The following is a 12,582-nucleotide window of genomic DNA, read 5'->3' as shown; positions in this document are numbered from 1 at the left end:
CACATACATGTCATGAATGAGTACGGTGAGATTTAATTGGGCATTCACGACAAAGTACATAGACCGCCATCCAAGCTGCATCTATGCCTAAAAGTCACCTTGAGGGTTATCGTCCGAACCCCTTCCGGTATTAAGTTGCTAAAGCAGCGGTTCAATTGCATTAAGTATGGTGCGTAATGTACTCGACAACTAGCATCCTGGGACATGGCGCCAATGTTTTATCCCTAGTGGCAACGGCACAACTGCGACCTTAGGGGCTTCACGTCCTCCGCCGGTGTCAATGCGAGGCATGAACCCACTATCGAGCATAAATTGCTCCCTCTTGGAGGTTACTAGCATCAACTTGGCCGAGCCTCTACTAATAGCGAGAGCATGCAGAGATCATAAACAACACATATGCAATAACTTGATAATTAACATAACATGGTATTTCTCTATCCATCAGATCCCGACAAACACAACATAGAGTATTACAGATAGATGATGTCGAGTCATGTTAGGCAGCTCACAGATCCAACAATGAAGCACAATAGGAGAAGACAACCATCTAGCTACGCTGAGCTACTAGAGGTGTCTCTCCCATAAGATAAAAGCATGTTGGGTGAACAAATTACAGTCGGGCAATTGACAAATAGAGAGGGCATAACAATGCACATACATGTCATGATAAGTACGGTGAGATTTAATTGGGCATTACGACAAAGTACATAGACCGCCATCCAACCGCATCTATGCCTAAAAAGTCCACCTTCGAGGTTATCATCCGAACCCCTTCCAAGTATTAAGTTGCTAACAACGGACAATTGCATTAAGTATGGTGCGTAATGTAATCAACAACTACATCCTCGGACATAGCATCAATGTTTTATCCCTAGTGGCAACAAGACAACACAACCTTAGGGGTTTTTGTCACTCCCCAGGTGTCAATGCAGGCATGAACCCACTATCGAGCATAAATACTCCCTCTTGGAGTTACTAGCATCAACTTGGCCAGAGCCTCTACTAATAACCGAGAGCATGCAAGATCATAAACAACACATAGGTAATAACTTGATAATTAACATAACATGGTATTCTCTATCCATCGGATCCCGACAAACACAACATAGAGTATTACGGATAGATGATCTTGATCATGTTAGGCAGCTCACAAGATCCAACAATGAAGCACAATGAGGAGAAGACAACCATCTAGCTACCGCTATGGACCCATAGTCCAGGGTGAACTACTCACTCATCACTCCGGAGGCGACCATGGCGGTGAAGAGTCCTCCGGGAGATGAATCCCCTCTCCGGCAGGGTGCCGGAGGAGATCTCCGAATCCCCCGAGATGGGATTGGCGGCGGCGGCGTCTCAGTAAGGTTTTCCGTATCGTGGTTTTTTCGCATCAGGGGTTTCGCGATGGAGGCTTTAAGTAGGCGGAAGGGCAACGTGGGGGGCCACACGAGGGCCCCACACCACAGGTCGGCGCGGCCAAGGGATGGGCCGCGCCGCCCTATGGTGGCGGCCCCTCGTGGCCCCACTTCGACTCCTCTTCGGTCTTCTGGAAGCTTCGTGGCAAAATAGGACCTTGGGTCTTGATTTCGTCCAATTTCGAGAATATTTCGTTACTAGGATTTCTGAAACCAAAAACAGCAGAAAACAAAGAATCGGCTCTTCGGCATCTTGTTAATAGGTTAGTTCCAGAAAATGCACGAATATGACATAAAGTGTGCATAAAACATGTAGGTATCATCAATAATATGGCATGGAACATAAGAAATTATCGATACGTTGGAGACGTATCAACAGGCCGGCGGAAGAGCAGCCAGATAGGCCATCGTCGAAAGACGGCGGAAATAGGCAGGTGGGGAAGGAGGGGCGGCGGAATCTGGGCAACAAGCCGGCGGGGTGGTGCCGGCGGCGAGAGAGATACGGGGGGTGGGGGAGATTTTGAGCGAGGTGGCGGTGGGGTTCGTGTGTCGAGTCACCGACAGATCGGGCCCTTTCCCGCTTTTCACTCGTCTGGAGTCCCCGATAGGTCCCGGGGGGCCGGGGATGGCGTGGGCTCGCCGGATGGATGAAGGGCCAAATCCGAACGAAAACGAGAAACCGGGGCGCGATTAGACCGAATTTCGCCGTCCGGATGGAAAAAACGTCGCTTGGGGGACGAGTGGAGATGCTCTAACATCTGTGACTCAACCTTACTGGAAACGGGGCAGGTGATATGAGCCTGCTGCCTTTGGGCCCGAGGAAGAAAGGGCAACTTCGCATTCAACAACATTATTGTGTGTGCCAACAAGTAGGCAACAACAGTGTGAAAAAGGAAACTATATGCTAAAAAACACGTGAACAAACCAGGACTTGGGAGCCTAATGGTGGCCGCAAGCTTGGACGTGAACATCACCCTGGAGTCTGCAGGTCTGGTCTAGAAAGAAACTAATTCTTTCCCTTTCACGGAGAAATCGGCAGGAATTCATTCTGATAAATTTTAGTTTAGGTGGACGTGTCATGATTGATACGATAAGATCGGTCGGGAAATATCAAGCTCGGGCCGTGAAAAGGCATGATCAAACTTATACTATAGTATATATACACAAATGGGCGCCTTTAATCTGCTCTACCGTCTCGCTGTCAAACCGATTGGTACTGGTCTATACAACTTCAGCAAGCTCTCCATGGATCGATCGGCGGTACTTGCGTGGTAGCTTCACAGGGTTTCATACTTAGCTGCTAGAAACATAGCAAAAGACATGGCTGCTTACGCTGCTAGCTAGCTAACCACCGATCTAGCGAGCTATTAACCACTGTTTTGTCCAAATAATAGTGTATTATTTGGAGGGGACTTGACTTGGAGTAGCTCTGCAACTGTCTGGTCCATGCCTGTATGAGGCCTTGGACCTTTCCTCTTGTCAGCGAGCTGCTAGTTATACCTTACTTATGTTCCCGAACCGCTCTCCTCTTCGTCCTCCCTCTCCGCCCCCCACCCTCTTCTGCCCGTTGACCCGAGGAGACCGGGCCGAACCCGACCCTTCTTCGGCGGCGCGGCCGGCCGGAGATGGGGAGGGGGACGCGCCAGTGATGTAGATAGGGCTAGGTTTAGAGTTGTCGGCGGGATGCCGAGGTCTTGGAGTCAAGCTTCAGATCTTCTAGGCAAGATCTGGTGCGGATGGTGGTGGTGGCGGCGTGGCAAGGAGCTCCGGCGGCCGGAGACGGCGGCGCTCGACCATCCCCCATGGATCTCCGTCAATAAGCCCAAGGTTTGCCCTCTATTCTTGGTCTCCATCCTTTCTCTGTCCGTCCTCCTCCTACCGGCCGGCCGTGGTGGTGAGGGGTGGGGGAGACGAATTGAGGACGATGGAGCGCTGGAGAAGAGCAGGGGCTCTATTTCCCTGGTGTCTAGGTGCCGCACCGGTGAATGACCGAGGATATGTGATGCCAAGCCCCTACGGCCGGGTATGGAATCATATGTTCCTCTTGCCAAGCCCCTCAGCAATAAGCACTGGTGGCTGCAAAGCTGCGCCCTCAACAACCTCGACATCGACCTGGCCAGCCGTGGCGGCGAGGAGGAAGATGAAAACGGCGACGATGGTGTTGTCTTTGGTGGCCATACTGTGATGGGTTCTTGCTGCTCCAATCATCTCTGCCTGCCTTCTCCCACCCGTGGCAGGAGTGTTGTGATTGAGGGCGGGCTAGTCTACATCGAAGGAGCTGGCGAGAGTTCATTTGGCTGGGCCTTCCGAAGTTTGGAAGCTATTTTGGCGAGCTTCATCTCGACGGCTGTGTGCCGTTTGTTAACGCCGGTGAGCTCCGGTATCAACCTCCATCGGAGGCCTTCTTCCAGGTCAGCGGCCGCGCTCAACGTCGACACTGCAGCAAGTGGTTTCGTCCCCGCGGCGATGCTTGACGGCGGTGCAGCTGACCTCCGGCTCGGCAGAGAAGATAGGGAGGGACCCGATTGCTTTTTACATCTTTCAGCGAGCTCTTCTCCACATATATTGGGGACTCAGGTTTTACTCTATCTTTCTTTTGGGATCCTCTGTAATAATGTACACCTCCACTGTTTGGATATTAATATAAGCTTCCAGGCCAAAAAAAGTTATACCTTGCTTCAGAGTAAGTGGCGCTTCTGCGGCTAGCAAGGGTATTTCGCCACATGTATTTTCTTCTGTGGAAAAGCATGATCAAACTTATTAAGCCAGGATATTTCCAGCACCTGATTTTTTTGTCCTTATTTTTATAACTTGGAACTTTGGATGGAAAGGAGGGGCCTCTGCCTCGCCGCTCTGCCATAGCCAAAGCCAAAACTGATAACCACTACTCTGGTTATATGGACGTGGCACACCTGTACATGTACATGTGTGCTGCTTGAGCTGGACTAAGTACTACTACTACTACAGTACAAGAGTTAAAATTTCACCAGCTCTTTGGTCAGTTAGTGTGCCACTGCTACTGGCTATTTCAGTCTTCACCTAGCAGACAAGACCAGCAGAAACTGCACATCACATCAGAAGACAAAATTACATACATTTCTTAACGCCCATCGAACCTGCAGGAGCGCAGACGCACCATGTATGTCGACCTCGGAGCTAGTATAAGAAGAATCAGCCCGTTACGTTATTGGATGATCTACTAACATGGCATCGCACAGGTTCCTACATTCAATTATACACCAGTAGAACAAAATTTGGACAAGTTGTTCAGGTTCTCTCTGTAATGGTTTGCTTACAGTATTGGTTTAACAATGACTAGATTTAGATGTGCGCCTTGGCGCACGACCCCGTAAAAATCGCACAAATTTACATTTTAAATAAAAACGATATAAATAAGGTGTAAAAAGATAATATGTTTCTCAAGTTTTACACAATAAAATCAGTGGAATGAAATTAGGATAAAGCACACAAAATCACAAACAGTGTAGCAAACGCTTATATAAAAATGCTCGACCAGAATGTTTAACTAACTTCACAAGGATCAGGGTTTCTTATATTTCTCCTTCAGAAACATGCACACATAAGAGACTAACTTTTGAAGGAGTGGGACTTAGTTCTTTATAGCATTTTGAATAACTTTTAACTTAACCATGCTTACTAAAGATAACATATTTAACTATTTTTTGCAATAAAGGTACTAAACCCTGCTTCTTCTGAACTTAGGAACCAACTTATACCGTCCTTATCATCATTAGATTGTTATTCACCTTTTTTCTCCTGTGTAAACCTGATAATGCATCAGCACAAATACTTTGCATCACTGTGTAATTAGGAGGAACTAAGACAATACCTAACTGATACAACTATGGAACTCCTTTTACGCAAGTGTTAACAAAGACCCCTGAATCAGAGCACTTTTGTAGGTTCCATCAAAGTAAATGGGATACCCAGGTTTTAGTTGAATTCAAGTATTAATCTAATCTCAACCATTCTCAACAAAATTTTGCTTTATTTGCAACAACTGAAGATGATATTTACAGGATCTTTACTGATTAAGAAGATTTAATTCTAAAATGTACTACTGAAAATCTGTGGCAGAACATATAAGCGTTTCGTGTCCATGGGGAATTGGCAATAAATTTCAATAGACAGATAATCACCATATAAATAGGTACTCATGTACATACAATCACCAGCTTCAGAGACATTTATTATTCAAACAACAGAAAGAACATATATTGCATCAGAGAGGTTAAGATTTACCATTTTCCTGATGTAAATACCAATGCAGTAGTTTTTTGCTTCTCTTATACGCATGATGACTGTAGAAAAACGCTGTTTAAAATAAACAGCTAGCAAAAGCAAGCATAAAGTATATGCTGTTGAAGAAAAGCATGAGACGATGTTTAATCTATTAGTGAGCAACAGTTCTACAATTTATCAGTCTATAAGCATGAATTCAGAAGAGTCTTCAGTTTGTTGGTTCCACAAAATAACACATGCACAAATTTACCAACTCTTATACCAGGTCATTCACAAAGCAGGAGACAGAAAGACAAACACACAATATTCACGGGTAATGGGTAAGAGGGTCATTTCCAAGCCCAAATTGGACGGGTAGACCATTTTGCACATTTGCAGTTTGAGCTCCCCCAAGAACACCAGCCATCACAGATGCAGCGTGTATTGCCGGTGCAAGACCAACAAGCTGATGAAGGCTAGTGTCTCCTACAACGGGAGCTGCAGTTGATTGTTTCTGAGCATCTGCAGGAAGGTATCAGTGTTAAAATGCACGGACATAAAATTGGCACATTTGTTATCTTAAAGCATACATATAAACTGATTGATGAATGATTATCAAGAAACTGAAACCAACCAGCGCTAGATGCCATTCCTGGTCCTCCACGACCCTGAAATGCATAAACATATCAAGAATAAGTCAATAGCTGCTTCTTATTGTTAACTTCAACTGGTTAAGATTCCGCACTGCTCATGCATGAATCAAATATAGATTGCACTAACAAAATTTTCCATACAGAAGCTACTTAATTTTCAATACGCAGAATTACATCATGCAAAGACCATTTCACTGTGATCTCAAGATAATTTAGCATAAATATTGAGTTCTCGTGTTAACCACTGGATCAACCAATCAACTATATTCCTGCAAAACAAAACAAAAATGCACCCGAGCTGTGAGATTACGATACAGTATTTTCTTGTGGATGCACTCTGACATCTTGGCAACAAAACTGGCACAAATATATCAGTCACGGGTATGAAAGATAGATACAAGGGCTGCTGGCAGCAGCTAAGGACATAGCAATTATTTTGAGAAAAAAGTTATTGATGTAATAGTAGACCAAAAGAAAAGTTCCATTGCATATTCTTTCCAGGGATTATTTTACTATTAATTGCAACCCTGTTGCTTGAGTACATCACAAGGATGCAACTATAGATGCACTCGACCAAGTGTACATCTTCTAGAATATCATTATGTTGCTATTTGCAGAGAATCTCATGTGTTCAATACAATTCTGGCAAGATCTTCCAAACCATGATGTGCTACAGTTAAGCCAATAGCTTTGGCTCATTACTTTATTAAAAGAAGGCAAAGTCGAGACAACAAAGATAATTGTGGAACTGCGATACCAAAGATGATGCACGCTACCAGCACGATGATTTCACAAGGTAATTCACCAAAATAGCAGGTGTGCATATGTACAGCCAGGCAGCTGTACACACGTACACATGCTGTGCAAGAAATTGAAACAGGAGACACAAGGTGGTTGGCGAAAATACTACTATTATCATTCATAGGAACCAAAACCATACCAGCTTAACGTAGGGCTTGCAAGGTGAGAAATAAGGCTCTTCTACAGTAATGAACTGAGGATCTTCGACCTTTTCTCTATTTCTTTCATTGCTCCTCCCATTTTCTGCGAAATCAACACGTAACTGACGGCCATTAACTTCACAACCTTGAAGGTTCCGGCGTGCACCTAGAGCTGTCTCTTCATCCTTGTACTCACAAAATCCATAACCCTTGGGCTTTCCAGTTTCTTTATCAACAACCAGTCTGCAAGAAATTTTGAGCGGTCAGTATTCAGCGAAGTGTCATCAGCTTCATGGATTTTACAGAAGTTATCAGGAGTAGAAAATAACTCATAACAAGTTTTAGCATAATGTGACTTGTAAGAGAAACAGTGATGAAGAGGCAGAACACATCTATATATTAGAGTTTCACATTATGGATTAATTAGCACTTTGCATGTTAGTTCAGAAAGTGGTACCCATAACACTAGGTAAATCAGGTATTCAGGAAAAGGCAGCAGTCATAAGGAAGGCAACCCCTACAAAAACCTATTAAGCTCTGGGATCATCTTAGGATTCTTAGCAGCGATGTGGCACAAGGCAATCATGCTTCAACAAAACCAATGCATATTCTAGATGATGTGCGCTGCACTTGATTTTAGAAGAAGAAAATATCACTAAAAGCAATATGTCCATACAAAAAATTCCTCTTTCTGAAAGAGAATGAAAAGAGGGCATACGGGTATTTTGACAGCAACTGATGAATCCTACAGTTCACCAAACATGTCTATGAAAATCGAAAATCATGTATTTGCACAATCTTCTTGTCAACTTAACCAACTACATGACACACACACACACACACATACACAAAACTCAATAGGGTTTGCAGGGTTCAACTAAACCTGAAGGAGACAACGGGTCCGACTTCCTCGCATATCTGCACGAGCTGCTCCTCCGTCGCATCGTAGGGTATGTTCCCAACTGCAACCAAATTCAATACACACCCTCGTCAATCCCAGCTCAAGAACCTTACGCTGTCGCAGCAATTAATCCGGCGCAAATTCACGATACACGCCAAAAATTCATGATAACCTAAACTGGAAGGGGATATGGCTGTCTGAAACACTGAAAGTGGCGGAGAAGGACCAACCGGTCACTGTCAGCATGCAATTTCAGAGGGCAGAAACCACTTTTGCTGGCATGCTGCAAGTAAGTTTACGGTCTGTACTGCATAGAAAATAGTTCAAGGTTCAGTATCCTTGACCATATTGATACATAGTTCATTTGTGTGGAGATTATTTGAAAAATTGACCTGGCAAAAGGATAGCTCTGTACTTCGAAGGGAACAACAATATGAACAATGTTAAAACTAATCCATTTCTTTATCTTACCCTCTAAATTTGAGGCCACCTTGCCAAACCTTTATCAAGACACTTTAATGTTGCTCTTGAAGTTGTGAGGCCCATTTTTTAACTGATTCCAACTAAATCGTCCTTGTCTCCTCTTTTCTGAAAAAAATGTAAAATATTATGCACTTATTCAGACTAACTGCAAGATCAACCCTTCATCCAGGATGCTAATTTGCAAACAAGGGGATTAGTATCCCAAAAACATGTATTCTATGCATCATTTAACTAAAGAGATCTTCCTACTACTAATTAAATATCAGTATCAAATATCAGTATACTTGTACTTGTATACATAATATGCTGAATAAAAGATGTAGAGTTCATTCATTGAGTTGTGGTTTGGGAATAACTATCAGATCATTCCATGTGGTGCAGAAATCAAAAAACGTACGTACAACTACACATGATGAACTGATGACTGCCATTGACCGGTTATTTCTCAAGTTGATGCAAAAGCACCAATTATAATTCCAATATTAGAAAATGTTTTTTTACACAATGGAATATTCCTCATTACTCAGCCAGAGTCATATTCCAATACACATATATATTCCTCATTACACATCTATTAGAAAAACTAAAATTCCAACACATATCTAAGAGATCTAGGATTGTTCATACACAATGAACTATTCCTCTTCACATCTATAATCTGTAACTTCATTAGGCTCTCCACCAACGCTTGGAGGTATAAATAAGGAATAGAAAAATAAGAAACAGTAACTTCATTAGTCACGTTGCACCGATATATGGAGGTATAAATAAATAGACGGCTTGAGTTCCACACCTCAAGATCTCTTCTTTCCAAGGATTCTAGGCATTAGATAATTAAATTTAGGCACTTCACCATTAGGCTTTGTCTTGGAAGGTAAATTTATGAAATCTGAAAAAAAGCATAGAGAAGAAGAAGAAATCAGGTCATGCAAAAGCTCACCCAGAATTTATTCCCGTCAATCTGGCCATGTGAATGCTCGATGTAGAGATAGAGCATGCCTGCTCTTTTTCTTGCTCTCACAACACCACATCAGAGGAGGGGTAGGTGCTGAATTCCAAAGTCATGGTACCTTGAAATTACACAAACCTACCCCAATAACCACAGATTTTGCATCAATTATAATGTTTCTCATCTTGATCAGTTTTTGCCTGCAAGGCAAAATAAAATATGCTAAGAACTTATATACTAAGAAGATTATTAAATTGATACCATTTAGTAAGTGTACATAAAGGAGCATGACAGCGGCAGAATACTATCGCAAATTTGCCATCCGTGCTACAGAAAATGGAGATTCTTTGTGAGTTTGTAGGTATATGACACAAGTGAGGGCTATTATGTCTAATATTTTGTAACTTTCGTCAAAGACTATTATAACTAAGAACTCTAATTGATTCTCACCTTTTTAGAGGGACAAGATGGATCTGAACAGACGTGGGATAACAAGCTGTGCATTTCTTATTTCATCATCACACTCTTGTTCACTCTTGTTCATCACAGACAACAATCTGTGACACAACTTGAATAAATCACCTAACCTAAATTCATGGAGATCTGGGCGCCACCCATCTCCCAACGACCTCCACCTTTTCCCCTCTTGACCCATTGAGGAGAGGCACAAACAGAAAACCTCAGGAAAGACCATGCCAACTCATAAGGAGAAAACAAGTGTGACGGCTGCAAGATCTCGGGTACAGAGAGGAGAAGAGGTGGAGCTGGTACCTGGGCACATGAGGGAGAGATGGAGTCCAGCGGAAACCTGCCCCTCTTCCCGATGAAGATGAGGTCCGCCGTGGCCGGCGCGCCGCCGAGGACGGCCACGGCCGACACCCACGTCCTCGCCATGCCGGAGCCGATGGAAATCGAGGCGAGCGCGGCCGTGCCGGCGCGAGCCGCTCGTCCTTGGCGTTGATAATCTGGATCGGGAGGACGCCGACGACGGCTCGCCGGAGAGGAGACCGGCGGCGGGGAGCTGGAGTTGGGGAGGCGGCGGCTGTGGGGATTGGGATAGGGTTTGGCCTGGGTGCTGGTTTTGTCTCTCGTTGCCTAGCTGAGCCGCACAGGCCAATCACATCCACTTGCCCTGCGCACCTGCAGCCATGTGTGACTCTTCCCAAGCCCATCCCAGGTGACCGACGAGCGGGCCAGCAAATCGCAGGCCCCGCGCGCAGCTACTTGCGGGTAGAATGTCGTTGTTGCATGGCTTGATCTAGCTAATGGAGAGGGCTCAGAATTGATGGATGAGATGCATGGGTGAAAAGATCCGACGGTTTACATGTGCAGATCGCTGTGAAGCCCCCTATGGGGGGCATCGTTTATACCTTTAGATGCTGAGATGGCAACCACCTAGAGATTCCATCGAGGCTGCCACATCATGGCAGCAGATCTGCACGTGCGAGCTCATAGATAGATTCACTTACTCGAAAAACGACGCTGCGTATGTCGGTTTTTCTGCCTGTTTCGCGCTCTCATCTCCATCTGAATTCTGAAACTAACCGCTGCACACTGAACATGCCTGTTGTATTCTAGTTCTAGCTGGATTTATTTTGCTTGAAGAGTGAAACAATCCATGATCCATCTATCCATCATAGAGCTACGTACCTTGAAGGAAGTACGTACGTGTGTAACTACGCGCGAAGTACTCCCTCTGGTCTCGTTTAATCTACGGGGCATTCATACGTAGGTAGTTGTTTCCTTCTACTCAGCTCGCGTCAATTTAATCCGACCGGAGGAAGTACCTACCAAGTACCAAGCAAGTCAAGCGGAACTAGCACACGCAGATACTGTGACGCAGGGTTAGCACAAGAAGCTGATGTGGAATAGGGTAACTTCTTTTGGGCTTCTTGAGCAGCTTCCAGGTTGTAGGCAGCTGAAGCCCAAAAGAACACTCAGGCTTAATCTGGGTTTTTTTTTCACCGAGAAGCTCCTACATAGTGTAATACCAGAAACTGGTAGGGAGCAGTTTCCCGAGCTTCTCCATTTGGAAACCGAATCGGTACCTCAAACTACCCCTCTGTTTCACTAGTATTTACAAGCAAACGCCACTGCACACAACAACGACAACAGATAACGTTTGTTTGAGCTCTAAAAAAAAAGAAAAACATAACGCTGCCTCGACCTGCTCCCATCTCCTCCCGTGACCCTGTAAAAAGCTAGGGTTCTTCCGCCGCCACCGCCCCATGGCCTCCTCCGTCACCGCCCACGGCCGCCTCCGCCACCTCACGTCCCCCGCCGCCCCACGGCCTCCTCCACCGCCGCCCAACGTCCGCCTTTGTCGCCGCCCACGGCCTCCTCTGCCGCCGCCCACGGCCTCCTCCGCCGCCGCCCAACGGCCACCTTCGCCGCCGCCCACGGCCTCCTCCGCCGCTGCCCACGGCCTCCTCCGCCGCCGCCCAACGGCCGCCTTCACAACCGCCCCACGGCCTCCTCTGCAACCGCCCAACGGCCGCCTTCGTCGCCGCCAACGGCCGCCTCCGCCGCCACCCATCGGCCGCCTCCGCCGCCGCCCTACGGCCGCCTCTGCCGCCGCCCTCGGCCTCCTCCGCCCTCGTCGTATGTTCACCACCAACGGACGAGCTGGGTGCCACCTCCCCAACCAGCGTCGAGCTCGAGAGCTCGAGCTTCTTTTGCACGAACGGCGTTGACCTCGTGCTTGTCCTCCCTAAACCCAAATCAGCAAAAAAAAAAATCCAGAAGCCCCAAAGAAGTCTCCGCGCACAGTTTCTGGAGTTTTTATCCGCCGCTGCTTTTCCTGACCGAAAACCAGAAGCTAGCTTATGCATAAGCAGCAGCCCAAAAGAAGTGTGCCCACACGGACAGAGCAATTTCCATCACACCGCTCTGCCGCTGCTCGTCGCCATCTATCCAAATCACCCAGAAGAAAAAAGAATGGGATTCGAGAGATTTGGATCCACAGCCGCCACTCTTTTCTTCCTCGCAGAATCTGTACCTT

General features: G+C 45.8%; 1 protein-coding gene across 3 annotated transcripts; it reads right to left on the bottom strand.

The window, feature by feature from the left end:
* Positions 1–5,948: 5,948 nt before the first annotated feature.
* On the bottom strand, positions 5,949–9,653 carry LOC124667710 (cleavage stimulating factor 64-like). Of its 3 annotated transcripts, none has more exons than XM_047204970.1 (7): positions 9,573–9,653; positions 8,621–8,737; positions 8,380–8,456; positions 8,132–8,210; positions 7,248–7,491; positions 6,289–6,322; positions 5,949–6,176 (listed from the first exon to the last, which is right to left on the bottom strand). In XM_047204970.1, exons 3-7 carry the CDS (start codon positions 8,393–8,395, stop codon positions 5,983–5,985), a joined length of 567 nt encoding a protein of 188 aa, XP_047060926.1. In that variant the 5' UTR covers positions 8,396–8,456; positions 8,621–8,737; positions 9,573–9,653; the 3' UTR covers positions 5,949–5,982. The 3 variants fall into 3 exon arrangements, 2 of the variants coding, with proteins under 2 accessions (XP_047060926.1, XP_047060927.1); XM_047204971.1 differs by having other exon boundaries at positions 8,380–8,451; XR_006991374.1 differs by lacking the exons at positions 8,380–8,456; positions 8,621–8,737; positions 9,573–9,653 and having other exon boundaries at positions 6,289–6,576; positions 8,132–8,303.
* Positions 9,654–12,582: the final 2,929 nt, after the last annotated feature.

Source organism: Lolium rigidum, chromosome 6 (genome assembly GCF_022539505.1).
Source record: "Lolium rigidum isolate FL_2022 chromosome 6, APGP_CSIRO_Lrig_0.1, whole genome shotgun sequence".
Lineage (NCBI taxonomy): Eukaryota > Viridiplantae > Streptophyta > Magnoliopsida > Poales > Poaceae > Lolium > Lolium rigidum.
Note: the sequence above shows the minus strand (reverse complement) of the source record. Positions and strands in the feature narration are given on the sequence as shown.

Excerpts from the sequence above, each read along its gene's own strand:
- LOC124667710 (XM_047204970.1), bottom strand. Across the intron at positions 7,492-8,131 it reads GGACCCGTTGTCTCCTTCAG|ACTGGTTGTTGATAAAGAAA; the intron begins GTTTAGTTGAAC and ends AATTTCTTGCAG. Across the intron at positions 6,177-6,288 it reads AGGAATGGCATCTAGCGCTG|ATGCTCAGAAACAATCAACT; the intron begins GTTGGTTTCAGT and ends ACCTTCCTGCAG.